The sequence below is a fragment of the Xyrauchen texanus genome, chromosome 43 (assembly GCF_025860055.1).
Source record: "Xyrauchen texanus isolate HMW12.3.18 chromosome 43, RBS_HiC_50CHRs, whole genome shotgun sequence".
Taxonomy (NCBI): domain Eukaryota; kingdom Metazoa; phylum Chordata; class Actinopteri; order Cypriniformes; family Catostomidae; genus Xyrauchen; species Xyrauchen texanus.
Window position 1 is genome coordinate 24,999,618 of NC_068318.1, and position 17,472 is coordinate 25,017,089.

Here is a 17,472-nt window from a genome sequence, read left to right on the forward strand (position 1 = left end):
TCCTCATACAGAGGACTTCAAACACACAATCTGCCTGATGCACAGGGGTCAGGGTAGATTGCTAGACGTGATTGGCAAACGGTTTGCCAGAATATACCCTGACCCACAGGCCCCAAGACAGTGTTGCACACCGAGGTAAAGACAGTTTCAGGGTTGATATTCGTGCCTTTCAAACCAGTTGAGCAACAGACTCCAGTGTCATGATGTTGGAAAAATTGCACAGGTTTTATTTTAACGATTCTGACATTAATTTGCTTTCCAAAGCTAATCAACCTGTGAAAATGTGAGCAGCATTCCGTATTCCTACTTGAATTAGTTAGGGAGCGTGAACAAAGTACAAACTTTTTAACATTCTAATTGAAAATGCTCCTTGGTCACGTGACCTACTGACCTCAAACAAGGGTCAGAATGTTCATTGATTACCTTTGTATGAAACAATGAAAAACATTGAAATTCATGAATTTCGAAAACTTGATTATATATGCAGATCTCTGTCTTGTGTACAAAATTCAGCATGGACTGGCTCCTCCTGTATTGCGCCAGTTTGTGAGCACAGCACCAAATGCTCTCAGATCTACAAGGAGTGCAGCAAGAGGTGACTGCATTGTCCCGTTTAGGAAGAGTGCGCTTGGTCAAACAGCTTTTTCAGTAAGGGCTGCTCGTGAATGGTATCACATTCCCATTCAAATTAGGAATTTTAAATCGTACGCTTCTTTAAAAATAACTTAAAGAAATGGTTAATAGATAGTCAGGACTGTTTACATTACACTTGACATGAAATCTTGCTGCTGCACTGTCTTCCTTGTCCTGCTTTTTTGTTTATTTGTTTGCTTGTTTGTGCCTCTTGTGCTATGCCAATGTGGTTGGCTGGCGCATTGTGTTCTTTTGTGTTTAGATAGGTGAAACCTTTGTTGTTAATTATTGTCCCAGCTATATTGTTTTTTTTTAAGGTGTGACATATCAAGACCTGTCCAGGGACAGCAGATGTAAAATAGCCTATTGGCTAATTCTGGCACACTGTACATTTAATTATGTATCATTAGTGTGCATTGTCCCTGTTAAATAAACCTGAAAATAAATAAAATGTAAAAATATTGTTAGATGAAAATGGGAAGATAGAAGGGTTGTCAATGAACATTCTGACCCTTGTTTGAGGTCAGTAGAGCACATGACCAAGGAGCGATTGAAATTAGAAAGTTTAAAGTATTCATATAATAGTGTGAGATGAAATGGACAAACAAAAGGGTGTGCAATATAGAAGGGTGGTCAGTGGATATTCTGAACCTTGTTTGAGGTTAGTAGGTCACATGGCAAGAGAGCTATTGAAATTTGCTACAATGAAAAACATATCAAAATTCATGTAAATTGAAATTAGAAAGATTAAAGTATTCATATAATAGTGTGAGATGAAAATGGACAAAAAAAAGGGTATGCTATGCAATATTGAAGGCTAGTGAGGGGCTGTTCTTAAAGTAATTTGAGGGTTCTAGGTCTCATGGCCAAGGAGCTATTGAATTGAACAAATAACTTAAAATAGTGCAAGATGAAAATCTACAAAAAAAAGTATGTGCAATATGTGTCTCTTCCACTGGGTCTGCTAGAACCCATTTTTAAAGTTTTTGGAGTAATGGGTAAAGAGCTAATCACATTTGAAAAATGAGATTTTTCGCTATGTTGATGTCCCTAACTGCTGTTGAAATAAGGAAAACTACAGGCGAATATCCAAGGCATGTCTACAAGCGACTGATGTATGTACAGGGATAAACAGTATGAAAAATATGATTGTGGACAATATAAGGTGAATGTGCATGTATATTTCTTTACAAAACTTACATTATAATTTAAGAAAATATTTTTTGAACTGGAGGAGGATCCAGGAACTCCTTCAATATTGTTAATCCTGTCTGCATTCCAGTTTTCACCTCATGAAGGTGGAGAGAATGGCAGAAGTGTGTAAAAATGGTATCAAGAAGAAATGTGTCTACATGGAAGAAGTTAAAATATAAGATACCTTTTGATTTTTTTTTTAATGCGATGACTATTATTTTAAAATGTGGGAACTAGTAATACAGAAGGACAACAGTGTTCAAAGCACAGTTTATTAGTATAGTATAGGATAGCAAACAGTCACAATCACAATGCACACAACAAGCCATTTGACCCTGTGCAACTAGACTGCTGATTTACAATTTATTTGAATCCAGAAAAGAAATAAGTTATTTTGTTGGAAATATACTCAAACACATAAATCTTGAGAAAGTAATCAAACGTGAATGAACCATTCTTTCATAAGATTCAAGATAAGTGTTCTGCCTTCAGTGCATACTGTATTTGAAAAAAGTGTGCTGTGGAGATTCTGAATTTAACATAAGTGAATTAAAGGATTGTGATTTTAATTATATAACATTGCATAATGTGTTACATAAATGTAATTTTTTTACATTGTTCAGGTTCTTATACATATTAATGAAATATATACACTTTCTTGTTCTTTTTAGCTTAACTTTAGACAGAAACAAATGTATTATTTTGTTACATGTTTTAAATAAAAATCATATTGAAGAACAGGATCATTTTCTAGATGGAAAAATGTTACTTTAATATATTTCAAGTAGTTTGCCAATTCCGAGGTCTGTGTAAGTTTTGCATATTAAGTGAAGAACAAAAGAAAGATCTCAATCAAGTTGTTTAAATGTGTTCACACTTCAGCGAAGCAGTAGGAGATGTGCAATAATGAGTCACTCTCTTATGGTATATTTGTACTGATTGCAATCATCCATCAGTATGTCAGAAGAAACATAACCAACGATATGTCATAAAAAAAAAAAATATATATATATATATATTGAGCTATTAGAGCCTACTTTTTCCAACTGTATTAATGAGGGAAGAGTCCTTTATCCTCAACATTCAAAACTTTTAGTCTTTTTCCCACTTTGTATAGAGATTAGAAAGTCTGCACTGAATTATCTCCCACTGGGACTTTTTATCTTGTTACAAAAATAAACACAAAAACAAAGAGACTAATTATTAGTTACACTTGAGTCAATTAGTTATACTGTACCGTTGTTAGTCTTACATTAGTTAAATAAAAGCACACTAATGAATGTAATTTCTCTCAAGACCTTTTATATAATGGTGGTTCTTTTCTATCTAATGACACCTCTGGAGGACAAATTGGGCAATATATTTCCCAATAAAGATAGGTGAAGTTAACATTCATGATTTGCATTGTTTCTGAACTGTGAAGTACAGTTATCCACAAACCACCACTCACACAACACATTTGCATGTATGTATATCCTCAACGCTGTCATTGTAGCATGTAAGATGTTTATTATTGTTCGATTTCTTTTCATTGTTATTGATTTTTTTTATTGTTGTTATTTGAAATTATTACTGTGACAAATGTATTCTTGGAAATGTAAACTTTGCATTCATTTTGGTGTCACCTAAACATTTATATTTAATGACAAAAATGTAAAATGTTGTAACCATCATGTAAAATAATTTAAATACAGTAACACTTTATATAAAGGTAATATATTGGTTAATATATGTCAATGCATAAGGTATCATGAACAAACAATGAACAATATATTTCGTTGTTAGATAATAAAAATACAATTGTTTATTGTCAGTTCATGTGAATTCATAGTACATTAACTATTGTTAACAAATGCAACTTTTGATTTGTTGAAAATGTTAGTTTCTGTTGAAATTATCATTAACCAAGATTATTAAATGCTGTAAAAGTATTGTTCATTGTTGGTTCTTGTTAACTAATATGGACAAATGGAACCTCATTGTAAAATGTTACTTAAAATTGTACAAATATATTATTTCAAGGTAAATATATATATATATATAATACTTATTTGAAAATGCATGTGCATGCAGTAAAATGTCATAGTCATTTAAAAAAATTATGATAACAAATATATATAATCAAATAACAAAGATGATAAAAGTGAAATTGTAAAGGACTAACATTTTGTTGTTGATACTCTTTCTGAACACCCACAGGTATCTTAGATCTTGTCCAGTGAAATCCACGCACACCGCAAACAAGCTGGGCCATAAAAAAAGGAGTGCAATGCAGAGTGCCACAAATTTGTTTCCCAATAGCTCCTTTATTCATCCTCCAGGTTTCTATATTGTCGCTCTCAGCTCTATGCCTTACACGAATATCTATGTCATTTTCCTTGCTGTACTTTATATATTTATAGTCATGTTCAATTTATTTCTGATCTGCATCATTTTATATGATCATCGTCTACATGTTCCAAAGTTCATGGCAGTTGGGAATCTGGCGGTGGTTGATCTTGTGCTCAGCACATCTCTCGTGCCCAGCATGATAAATATTTACCTTTTCATGGATAATTTTGTGCCATTCAATTTGTGTCTTATGCAAATGTACACTTACTACACATTTTTGTCACTTGAGTCATTTTCTCTGTGTATTCTTGCTTATGACAGGTTAATTGCAATCTGTTTGCCCTTGAGACAGGAGTCTATAAACACAAACACCACTATGGCCTATATAATTGGTGGAGTTTGGATTTTTGGCCTTGTTGTTACAGCTTATTGTCCAGTATCTGTTATACCCCTGTCCTTTTGTGGCTCTGTTCAAGTCAACAGCTATTTCTGCACTTACACTCTCGTTTTTAGACTTTCCTGCAGCGATACAACACGGCAATTGATTTACGCCATCATTCTAACTATACTCTTTGTGTTTGTGACCTTGAGTTTTATTTTGCTGACCTACATGTCTATACTTTTCTCTGTATTCAGAATGAAAAATATTCAGAGCAGATATAAGGCACTTGCTACATGCACAGAGCACCTCATATTAGTGGCCTTATTCTTCATTCCTATTCTTGTCTTTTTCAATATTACATTTTTTGAGATAGTTATAAACCCAGATGTAAGCATGGTGGCGTTGTCCCTGTCGGTCTGCATTACATCCTGTGTGAATCCCATCATGTACTCTCTGAAAACTAAAGAGATCAGAAGCAGGGTTTATGCTTTGTTTGTCAAGAAACTGACAATTCATCCACATCAAAAACATGAAGGTTAATGGGATTCAAGTGTAAAGAAAATGTGTAGCATATATTTATAATGTTATTTTGGAGACTTTCTGTGATGCCTCCAGTATTATTTGGACTTTAATTTTGTAATATTTAGTTTTTCAATAAAATGTCAATCTCAAACTATTTGACTGTCCAGTTGTGGTTGATCTTGTTATCTTGTTACAAGTTGAATAAGCAAAGAAGCCTCATTGGGCTGTTAAGATTTTCTGTTAGGCGTAGAGAAATTTGTGTCCATGTATTCTTTGAAGTGTATTGTATGTATTTTGGGAATTGCTACTCTCTGAAGGAAAACACAAATAATAAGTTGGGTCAACTCCAGTAAAGTGAGTTCCCTCTCGAGAGGTCTCTCCTATTGCGTAAGTAGCTTACGCTATGGGAAAACTCCGTTTCTCGAGAAATATTGAAGTCTTTATGTAAAACGCATTGCAGCTGCACAGCAGACAGCAATGAGCGAGGCAGCTCGGTCATTGGCTGTGCTGCGGCAACTTGCTCGAACAAATGACGGGATGACTCTGAACGCGCGGCCAAGATTAGCATGGCTAAGGCTATATATTAGGCGCCCCGTCATGAGAGTTCTTTAGATTTAATCTCCTTCAGCGAAGACCTTCTCTTCGCTGGATCCTCCGGATTGTTGGAGTCTTTTCGCCCGCCGTTGACAAGCCTACAGCAGGACTGCTAAGAGGACGCCGGCGCCTTCAGCCGACCTTCGAAGCCTTCTGCTACGCCATCCGGCGCGCATCACTGATATCCTTTTTACTTACAAGTGTTCGCCTCTGCGACGCTTTTGATTTAAGTAAAAGAGCAATTTTCGAGGTGTTGTTCCAAATGCCTTTAACCTGCGCCTTGTGCAGAGGCCCTCTTCCTGACGGGGACCGTCACGTTATCTGCACTCGCTGCCTGGGACCTGACCACGCAGAAGCTGCTCTCATTCAGGGCGGATGCCCCGAATGTGACTCCCTGGGCCTCGCCGAGCTGCGCGCTCGCTTTGCCGCCTTCGCCGCAAAGGAGCCTGCTTCCACCGTGCTGCCGTCTCCTCCGTTCGAGCCACGCAAGAAAAAGCGCCGCTCACAGAGGCTGCCAGAGCACGTGGAATTCAGTGATGTCACGCCGGGCCAGTCCCCGCGTGCTTCACCACTACCCAAGATCTCCCCGCCGCCAGTCCATTTCACGCAGGCGGACCAGCACCCCTCCAACAGAGCGGTGGGTCTCGTCTCGTTCGGCGCATCAGGGGACGACGGTGAAAAGGATGACAGCCTTTCTATTGACGCTGCATCCAACGACTGGCCGGGCTCGGCCTTCGACCCCGCGCCGTCGACATTAGCGGACACGAGCACGGGCACCAGCATGGACTCTGAGATCGTCCTATCCTGTCCAAAGTCGTGGAAAGCCCCGCACTCTGCTCGCCTGAAGCCTTCTTTCTCTTCCTCGCTCTCCTCGGTGGACGGCGCAAGAGAAAGAGGCTACGAGGGAACCCCGCCCCTCGAGGAGGCTGTGGCCAACCATCTGTGCCCACCCTCCACCGCTGGATGGAAAGCCAAAGCTTCTCATCCCTCGAAGCCCTGCCGATCTACCTCAGCTCTCGCCGGCCGCGCATACGCCGCCGCCGGCCAAGCTGCGTCAGCGCTTCATTCCATGGCTGTTCTACAAGTTTATCAGGCCAATCTTCTCCGCACCATGGACGAGTCGGGACCTGAACCTGAGGTTTTAAAGGACCTGCGCAGCGCCACTGACGTAGCCCTGCGAGCCACAAAGGCCACCGCCCAATCCATCGGCCGGGCCATGGCTAACCTGACTGTCCTTGAGCGCCATCTGTGGCTGACGCTAACAGAGATGAAGGACGCGGATAAGGCACCATTTCTTGACGCGCCTATCGCTCCAAGCGGCCTGTTCGGACCGGCGGTAAAAGAATTTGCTGAACGCTTCACTGAGGCTCGGAAGGATTCGCAGGCTATGCGTCACTTCCTGCCCAAGCGCTCCAGCTCGTCTCAGAGCCGCCAGAGACCGCCTCAGCAGCAGCAGCGAGCCAGGGCGGCGCCTCCCGTCTCCCAGCCAAAGAGCAGACCTGAAACGGACGCTCGACGCCGCTCGCATTCCGCTAACCGAAGGAAGCCGCCTGAGCAAGGGGTCCTCGGCCCAAGATCATGCTGAACCCGGAGCCTCGTAAGTCTTCCTAGCAATAGGAAGAAAAAGAGAAAGTGCGTGTCTCGCAAAAGCCGGACCACTCTCTCTCTAAAACGTGTGAAACATTACCCAGTCCCCTTACAGGCGGCTGGAAATGTCTGTACAGCAGTCAATGGGCCAGTCACAGAACTCGCTCACCTGCAATCAAACGCCGTTTTAACGGCAACACACAGAAATCACAAAAAGAGTCATTTTCTGCCTGTGTCACTAAGGGGTCACGTGTCAACACTAAAGTGCGCATTCCCACGTATCAATACTGTCCAAACAGTGCCGAATACTTCCCCAGCTCCAGCTGGCCGCACCATATATGTAGATCGTGTGCCTATTGTCATGTATGCACCACTACACGCAAGCACTGTTCCCACAGTTATAAACACTTCCCCAGTAAAAGCGGGAAATACTATAAAGGTAGCGCGCGTGCCTGCTGTCCTGCATGCACCCCTACACACAAACACTGTATGCATAGCCAAAACCCCCGCCGCGAGCAGGAGGCTTTATGAAAGTGGCGCGTGTGCCTACTACGGTATATGCACCCCCACCCATAAGCACTGCCCATACAGTTTCAAACAGTTCTCTGTCTCATGCCGCAAGCATCACAGATGCGACGCGCGAGCCAAGAAACTCCCCGCTAAGAGTGGGAAGCTTTATGAAAGTGGCGCGCGTGCCTATTACAATGTATGCACCCCCACCCGTAAACACTGTCGATACAGTTTCAAACATTTCTCTGTCTCATGCCGCAAGCATCACGGATGCGACGCGCGAGCCAAGAAACTCCCCGCTAAGAGCGGGAAGCTTTATGACAGTGGCGCGCGTGCCTATTACGATGTATGCACCCCCACCCGAAAACACTGTCCATACAGTTTCAAACATTTCTCCAGCTCATGCTCCGAGCATTTCGGAGATAGCGCGCGTGCCTGTAATCTCACACCCACCCCTGCACTCGGCACTCAACAAGGCTGCTCAGCGCGCTCCCGCGCCTCTGATAGCTGTAAGCTCAGTGTTAGCACACGGCAATTTGCCGGTGGGGCCTATACGTCACTGCGACACGCCCCCAGCCTATCAGTGGATTTGAAAGACGCTTACTTTCACATTCCGATAGCGCCTCATCACAGGCCTTTTCTGAGATTCGCTTTCAAGGGACAGTCATACCAGTACACAGTACTACCATTCGGCCTATCATTGGCCCCCCGTACATTCACGAAATGTATGGACGCAGCACTTTCCCCCCTGAGACAGCGGGGAGTGCGAATACTGAATTACCTCGACGATTGGCTAATCATAGCACAATCAGAGAGTCAGTTAACGACGCATAGATCTTGGATTATCAGCCATCTAGAATGCCTGGGTCTGAGAATCAATTTTGCAAAGAGCGTGCTATCCCCCAGCCAGAATATCTCCTTTCTGGGAATAGTGCTAGACTCAGTGCAGATGACGGCGCTCCTCTCATCAGAGCGCGCGCTCTCTATTCGACGCCTTGCAACATCATTCAGACCGGGGCGCGCGCCCCGTCAAACGATTTCAAAGGATGCTCGGTCTCATGGCCTCGGCATCAGCTGTACTCCAGCTAGGATTGTTGCACATGCGTCCTCTCCAACGCTGGCTCAAGAGCCGTGTCCCCACTCACGCGTGGCGCTCGGGCCACTTTTTAATCAGCAAATCAAGGCTGTATAAAAGCCCTGACGCCCTGGAAAGCCGTCGACTGGTATCGAACCGGCGTGAGTCTGGGCGTGAACACACGGAGAAAAATTATCACGACAGATGCCTCCAAAATAGGATGGGGGGCCCTTTACGAGGGCAGGCCTGTCTCCGGCTTTTGGTCAAACCCGGAAAAGCGCCTACATATAAACTGTCTGGAAATGAAAGCGGTCGCCTTGGCTCTCAGAGCCCTGCTTCCGTACCTGAAAAACGAACACGTCCTGGTCCGAATGGACAACATGACGGTAGTATCGTATATAAATCGCCAGGGTGGACTCAGGTCGAGCTCCCTGCACTCTATGGCCAGGGAGCTCATCTCATGGTCACAGCACCACTTGCGCTCGCTGAGAGCAGTGCATGTGCCAGGCGTCCTGAACCAGGGAGCGGACATGCTGTCCAGAGACAAGGTCCTCCCAAGAGAATGGTCTCTCCACCCCCTGACGGTTCAGTGGTTATGGCAAACCTTTGGCAAGGCGGAGGTCGACCTCTTCGCCTCCAGGGAAAATGCGCACTGCCCCCTTTTCTTCTCAAAGAGCACGGACGCGCTCGCCCAAGTCTGGCCGAGCCGCCCCTTGTATGCTTTTCTCCCGATCGCGATGCTACCTCAGGTCATCAGTCGGATCAGGGAAGTGAAATGTGCAGTGCTCCTGGTAGCCCCTCTCTGGAAAAACCAGACGTGGTTTCCAGAACTGATGCAGATGATGCAATCTGCCCCATGGCCGATTCCGCTGAGGCTAGACCTCCTCAGGCAGGCCAACGGGATGATTCTTCATCCCCGCCCCGATCTGTGGGCCCTCCATGCATGGCCCCTCAACGGGTTCCCGAGAACCTCCCCAGTGGAGTTTTGAGAACCATCAAGGAGGCGTGAGCGCCCTCCACAAGACGCTTATATGCCCAAAAGTGGAAAGTGTTCAGTGACTGGTGTGATACCAAGAGCTTGAACCCCAAATCGTGCGAGATACCAAGTGTACTCGCCTTTTTGCAAGAGCTGCTGGAGGCGGGCCGCACACCCTCCATGCGCAAAGTCTATGTGGCTGCCATAGCGGCGTCACACAATCCTGATAAAGGACGTTCATTAGGGAAAAACGACCTAATCATTCGTTTCCTAAGAGGCGCTAGGAGGATGAACCCCCCTTGCCCCCCCTCGGTGCCGATCTAGGACCTGGCCACGGTCCTGGACGCACTCAAGAGTGCCCCGTTCGAACCTCTCCGAACCGTGCACCTTAAACAGCTCTCGCTCAAAACTGCGCTCTTGCTGGCGCTCGCCTCAGTCAAGAGAGTGGGCGACCTGCACGCGCTGTCATCAAGCGCTGCTTGCCTGGAATTTGGACCTAACGACTGCAGAGTTGTCCTTAGGCCAAAGCACGGGTATATTCCTAAAGTGCTCTCCACACACTTCAGAGTACAGGTGATATCTCTGGCAGCGCTATCGTCCCCAGCGGATGAAAGCGACGCTAATTTACTCTGCCCGGTCAGGGCGCTCAGAGTATATTTGGAACGTTCTGCCCCGTTCAGACAGACGGAACAATTATTCGTATGCTTTGGCGCCGCACTTAAGGTCTCGCAGTTTCAAATCAAAGAATATCGCGCTGGATAGTGGATGCTATAGCGCTGGCTTATGAAGCCAAGGGCCTTCAATGCCCCTTAGGCGTCAGAGCTCACTCTACGAGGAGCATGGCCTCCTCGTGGGCGTGGTCGAGTGGGATACCCATTGAATATATTTGTGCGGTGGCAGGCTGGGCCTCGCCTTCGACATTTATCAGGTTTTATAACCTACAGGTCCCCTCATTGCATTCCAACATTCTATCAGCCTGACTGTAGAATGGACTGGAGTATGTATATGCTGAGCATTATCTCCTCCCTTATAGGTCCGTCTCTGACTGACTTAGAGGATTTTTTATGCATATCAATACATAGAAAAATCAGTACATAAGTTATGTGCTTGTGTTTTTACAATGAGCGCCCCACCATGGACCTCCTTGGGGCAAAGGCGCTCTGTATTTTCCCATTATATAGCTCGCCGTTGGCCGGCTTGTTGGATAATCACTTTGCTTTAAGGCTCAGGCATCCGCCTCTGGCTTTACACAGCGAAGTCAGCACGCACAGCGTTTTGCATGGTGTTCCCATAGCGTAAGCTACTTACGCAATAGGAGAGACCTCTCGAGAGGGAACGACTCGGTTACTAACGTAACCTCGGTTCCCTGAGAGGAGGGAACGAGTATTGCGTAAGCTGCCGTGCTTGTGCTTGGTCAGTTCGCTTCAGTCAATTGAACCTAAAGAACTCTCATGACGGGGCGCCTAATATATAGCCTTAGCCATGCTAATCTTGGCTGGCTCTGAGCGTGCGGGCGCGAAGCACGCGCTCATTGGTCGTGCGTTCAGAGTCACCCCGTCATTGGTTCGAGCAAGTTGCCGCAGCACAGCCAATGACCGAGCTGCCTCGCTCATTGCTGTCTGCTGTGCAGCTGCAATGCATTTTACATAAAGACTTCAATATTTCTCGAGTAACGGAGTTTTCCCATAGCGTAAGCTACTTACGAAATACTCGTTCCCTCCTCTCAGGGAACCGAGGTTACTTTAGTAACCGAGTCGTTTCTTTTGTCATAGAGATGAATGGTGCCCTATTGCACAGAAGACTATTTGTTAGTTATCTTATTATATCAAGCTACAATAACCTTATATTGACATTTATATAGGTCTGAGAAATATGTAAGTGCATATGAGAAACATAGGCAAACTTAAGTTCACTCTTTGTTAGCTGTGTTATGATTCATGGCCAAGAATACACTCTTTTGACATAGCTTTATTTTTAAACAATTCACAGATATAGCAAAGACATACATGTGCATATCAGAAGTGTTTAATATTAATATTCAAGCTTTTATAGAAGGAAATTCAAACTTAAATCTGAGATACTGTGGCACGCTGTCTTTATTAAGCACAGAGAGCAGATAGCACACCGACACACAGCCTTTTATAGGTTGCCACACAAGAGCCGTTTTTGTTCTAAAGCTCCTAGCAGCTTCGACCTTGAGATTCCAAGCAAAGCAAGCCTTATTTCCAGCAGCATTCCGGGAAAAGTGTAACTGATAACTTATTTGCACCTTGCACGCCAACTCCCCGTCCTACTGTATCTGTTTCCCCATCATCCTTGTCCATATCTGCTGAGTGTGGTGCCGTCTTCACCTGCCAAATAGGGGAGAGGTTTTCCACTACAGCCCAACCAGTGTGGGCCTTTTCAGCTCTCTACATCCTCTGCGCTCTTGCGCTCATGGCTCTTAGCCCTCGCTCCGGCAACTTCCTGTCTCCACACAATGTAGGGTTCAGGAAGCTTGTAATGCAAAGTTCCGAAAAGAGTTCCCTCTCTGCTCTACGACTCTCAAACTTGACGGGGAGTCATGAGTATCCCTCATGGAAGGCCTTGTAGAAGGCCTCGCTTCAAAGCCCTGCCTCATCATCTCAGCAACAAGCTGTCCATGATCTTAACAGAGGTCTAAAACATCAACGGAATAACCAGAACTTTCTACTGACACAGTCAAAGGACTAAAGCAATGCAAGGAAACACAACGACATGCAAGTACCTCTCTAGACTTTTGCTGAAAGTGCTGGTATCCGATAGCAAATAGAGTTAGACTCAAAGTATCGAATGGTTCTGACGGCATTGTCTATAGACTCCTTAATGTTAATTTTCTCTGTACAGATCATTTCCATTCAAGTTACTCTATTACAGTTCACATTTCTCCCTCTGGTCACCACAATGGGCAAGCTTAAGTAAAACCATGGCAAAGTAGAAATATGATATGATTATCAGCAACAGTGGCATGAAAATTGGGAGACCAAGGCAAATATGTGCCAAGATAATATTTATGGAATTATTATTATTATATATTATTATTATTTATTTTTATGAACACATTTGTTTGGAGTGCGTGTAGTTTTACAGTTTTTTTACATCTTGCCATTGTTTTATCACATGCTGTTGCACAGGTAATTCTATTTAAACTTGTATTATATTTTTGACAAGACCTCATGTAAAATGGTTAATTCTATTGACTTTGTCTAAGTAATTCCTTATATACGTCAATAACAAAAAAGCACCAAGAATTGCCATGTTACTTTCATGGTCTATTGGACATTGTATAATGGTACTAGGGCTGCAACTAACGATTATTTGGATAATTGATTAATCTAACGATTATTCAACTATTCTTTTATTTCTTAATCAATTATTGCAAAGATTATTCATTAGCTCTTAAAAGGATGTATTAAATGTGCTTACTAACAATAAAGAGGACAAAATCATCTTTTAAAAATACCTCTAAATGACATTCACTGAATTAAAGAGGAAAAAAATATTTTTAAATTTAAACATCCCTTGTCTTGTTTACCATTTAAAAATCCTTTAAGCAAGATACATTTAATTGAGAAGCAACATATCAGATATTTAGACAAATATAAGTGTATTTTGTATAAAAGTGTATTTTTTCACTGACAAAATATATTTTTATTCAAGATATATTCTCTAAAAGCAAGTGTAAATATCTTTTATGCTGCTTCTCAGGTGAATGCATCTTTTTTTAAAGGATTTTTTAGATATTTAAAAATATTATGTTTTTAATATTATATTCAACATTCTCAGATAACAATTTGTTCTTCTGCAGTATAGCTGCTAAAGAAAATGTACATTGTTTTAAAGGAGTTTTAGATTTTTATATTGTAAAATGTAATAAAGGGTCATATTCCTTTTGACTAACTGTAAACCTCAAATCATTAAATGCTGAGGTAAATACTGTTTTCAAACCTTAATTATTAAAAATATTAAATCAAGTTTTTCAAATAGTGATTTCAACAAAGGAAACATTCACAAAGCATCTTCCCTTGTTCCAGCCCAGATCGAGATATATGGACAGGTAAACAACACAATTTCTAATTGATTTACCTTCACAAACACATAGAATTTCGTTTATTTTTTTTGCACTGTAATGTTTTAATCTGATAAAAGTGTAAAAGTGGCATTAAAATCAGGAGACAGAAGAAAATGTGTGTAATTATATTATTTATGGAATAATCATTACAAGCTAATCTAATCAGAAATAACTATTGACCACATTAGATCTACAAAAATAGAGTATTTACCAAAATCACAAGTACAGCAATGATAGTCACAGAACAAAACTCCTATGATCAGAAGCATGGCTGTGTTTGTTACAATGTCATGGTACCTCAGAGGGGAAAAAATTATATAAGCCAAGACAAGGAGTGTCAAAGACTGCAGGTTCATGAAATGATATACAAAAAACATATTTGCCAAGAGGCTTCATTTGAAATGTCCTGGTGCTCAAATAAAAACACGACTTTGAGTTTTGGAGTTAAAGCTAAGCTCCCATACAGATAAGAAAGGGCCAAGTTGAAGACACAAATGTATTTAGCTGTGTACAGACTATGGGCTATAGAGACGATGAACATAAACAGAACATGATCAAAGAATTCCCCAAAACAGTCACAACATACACAAACAACAAGAATACTTAGAAGTATTTAGCATGTGAGATATTAGTAAAGCCAATGATGAAAAATGTTACAGGGTGAATAAAGTTGCCATTTGCAGAGGAGTCTGACTATGTTGTCTTGTTGTCAGGATTTTAGTGAAACCTGTAATAAGAAATACGCATAATAACAGAGAAAATGGAAATTATTATTTAATTTCCAGTCTCAGTGCATTGTGGCATTGTGCTGAGTAATTTGTATACTAAGGGCTGGGTTATGTTGTTGTTTTTTATAGTTGACAGCATTTATTTCTTTAAATAAGCAAGGTCCTTTATGGATCTTAATGAATAAGTTCACTGAATTTGGTTCTGAAACACATTCCTGAATTACATGGTTTAGGACCACTCTCAAGAAAAGAGATGATCCCTTTGTGAGTCATTGTATATTTCACACACTGTCTGTGAGTCACAATCAGATTCTTCCCCAGGGGTAAACAAATAGCTACTAAGTGTCATATACTGCAGGATGCCGACAATTACTGACTCCACAGTCATAATGATGAATGTAACAATTCATTTATAATACATGCACAAGCCATACAAGAACAACTGATTCCCAAAAGATGATGCCCAGTAGTTCATGGATAACAGAAGTACTCTTGACTGAACTTATTTGTATTGTGTTTTTTAACAAACCAGATATAGGGCAGCTTTACCAAGCTTGGCTCTTTAAAACACTAATTCTGAATTCTGTGTCCTTAGAAACACAGAGGGGACATTTTTATTTAAGCACTGTGACGTGCAATTCTAATAACATGAAAAGTCTGTGAAATTATCTTACAACATGCTCAAAATCCGCCAATCCAGTTTTAAAATAAATGAACAATTAAATGCTCTCAATTGACTATTGTATCAGATTTTTTGAGAAAACACAGAGTTTAATTCAGGCAGATAAAGATTTACTGTATATTGAGGAAAAAATGCACCTCTCACTGTTATTACTCTCTTAATGGAAAGCAGTGAAATTAAAGCTATATTTATCTTTTTAATTCCCTCTAATGCATTTCATATTTCTTTCTATTGTAGTATTTACCTTGCTTCGCTTGTACAGTTTTTTTATGGATTGCATGACCTCTTCTGTCTTTAGAGTGTAGATGATTGGATTCAGCATAGGTGGTATTGTCTGTGTCAGTGAATTGTTAATTATTCGGGCATTTGGATGGATAGTTGTTGTGGAAGCTATAATGTTAACACTTAAAAATGGAAGAAAAAAAATTGCAACCAACATGAGATGGGAGGTACAGGTTTTCATGGCTTTTATCCTTTGGGCTCCATGGGCAATCTTAAGCAAAGCCACGGCAATGCAGAAATATGTGATTGATATGAGTATCACTGGAGTGCAAACAAATAGAGCAAAGCAAACAAATGCCATTATACTATTCATGGAATTATCATTACAAGCTAATCTATAAATAGGGCCATGATCACAGTAATAACTATTGACCACAGTAGATCTACAAAAAGACAGTCTTGTTAACAAACCCACAAGTGAAACATTTAATGCTATCGACAAAATCCACATGAAACCTACAGTCAGAAACATGGAAGTTGTGGTTACAATGGCATGGTACCTTAGAGGAAAACAAATAGCAATAAGTCTGTCAAAAGCCAGAGTAAGGAGTGTTAAAGACTGCATGGTCATGAAATGGAATACAAAAAACATGTTAGCCAAGCAGGCTTCATATGAAATGTCCTGGTTCTCAAATAAAAACATGTCTATGAGTTTTGGAATCAAAGCCGAGCTCTCACCCAGATCAGAAATGGCCAAGTTGAAGATAGCAATATATTTGGCTGTGTGGAGACTACGGGCCAAATAAATGGTACACATAATAAAAGAATTACCCAAAACAGTCACTGCATACATAAAACACAAGAACACATAGTAGTACTTTGCATGTGGTACATTAGAAAAGCCATTGATGAAGAATGTTGCAGGACGAACAAAGGTCACATTTGCAAAGGAGTCAGACTGCATAGAGGTCATGATGCCCGTTGTCTGGCTTCTTCTGTCACCTGTGATAAAGAAATGTTTTTAGAATTGATAACAGAAAATATGGTTAGAATTTATAAATATACTAAGTGATGATAATTGGTTATGCCTTATAATAACTTTGATTAATTTAATTATGAAATATTATTTCAATTATTTGATTCGTGCATTATAATATGTATTCACATTTGAATGCACATTAACTTTAAGCATTTATAATGACTGGTAATGAATGAGTTATTATAAAGAGTTACAATAGGAAAAAGGTGGTTTATACTTTATCTTCTCCAAAGTTGGCATACTGTCAATGAAGCAACTAGCAGACATCAGACCCATTTATATTAGAGCTCTAAGAGTAGGTGCTGTTGTCGTAACCCATCTCCCCATACACGTGTGAAGAAGGAGTAGGAGAAACCAAGCCACAGTGTCAATCATTACATCATTTACAATGCTTAATAGGAGTTGTTGATTCATTCCCTCATAAAAAGACTCATAAAAAGATGTATCTAAATGATGTCACCTTTGTCAAATAATTTTTGCTAATTTTGCAAACGTTGTAAGGTTGTGATTAACCATGGAGCTGGTTTGTTTGGTTCAAGGGAACTCTTTATTGAAGAATTTTCAGAAAAGCTTATTGATACAATAAATTGGAAATATATCTCAAGAACCTAGTCCTTTCAAAATATGTCCAGTCACCTTTCAAATGCATACCAGAATATCAAACTAAAAGACTGACATGAAACAAATAAAAACCCTCAAAAATCATATAAAACTAAATAGCCACTAATCTGCTGTCAAATTTAACTCTGAGATGGAAAAATGTAATCAAAATCAACATTTTGGTGGCTGAACAAAGGAATCGTATGGAACCTGTGGTAGAGAACGCTTTGTACAAATACACTCTAGAGAATATTGGAATGTTAATTTTTCAAAACCAGTAGTCCAGAATCTGATTGCAACGTGCAAA

At 41.2% G+C, this 17,472-nt stretch overlaps 2 protein-coding genes and 1 pseudogene across 2 annotated transcripts; 1 reads left to right on the top strand and 2 right to left on the bottom strand.

Moving 5' to 3' along the window:
• The first annotated feature begins 4,096 nt into the window (after positions 1 to 4,096).
• Positions 4,097 to 5,080, top strand: LOC127635750 (olfactory receptor 2AT4-like). The gene has a single exon (XM_052115980.1). The coding sequence runs from the start codon at positions 4,097 to 4,099 to the stop codon at positions 5,078 to 5,080; it is 984 nt and encodes a 327-aa protein (XP_051971940.1).
• An 8,976-nt stretch (positions 5,081 to 14,056) lies between these two features.
• LOC127635751 (olfactory receptor 52E4-like) lies at positions 14,057 to 15,010 on the bottom strand (annotated as a pseudogene).
• Positions 15,011 to 15,500: 490 nt separating this feature from the next.
• Positions 15,501 to 16,499, bottom strand: LOC127635830 (olfactory receptor 51F2-like). Its single transcript, XM_052116070.1, has one exon. It carries the CDS (start codon positions 16,497 to 16,499, stop codon positions 15,501 to 15,503), a length of 999 nt encoding a protein of 332 aa, XP_051972030.1.
• Between the last annotated feature and the right edge of the window lie 973 nt (positions 16,500 to 17,472).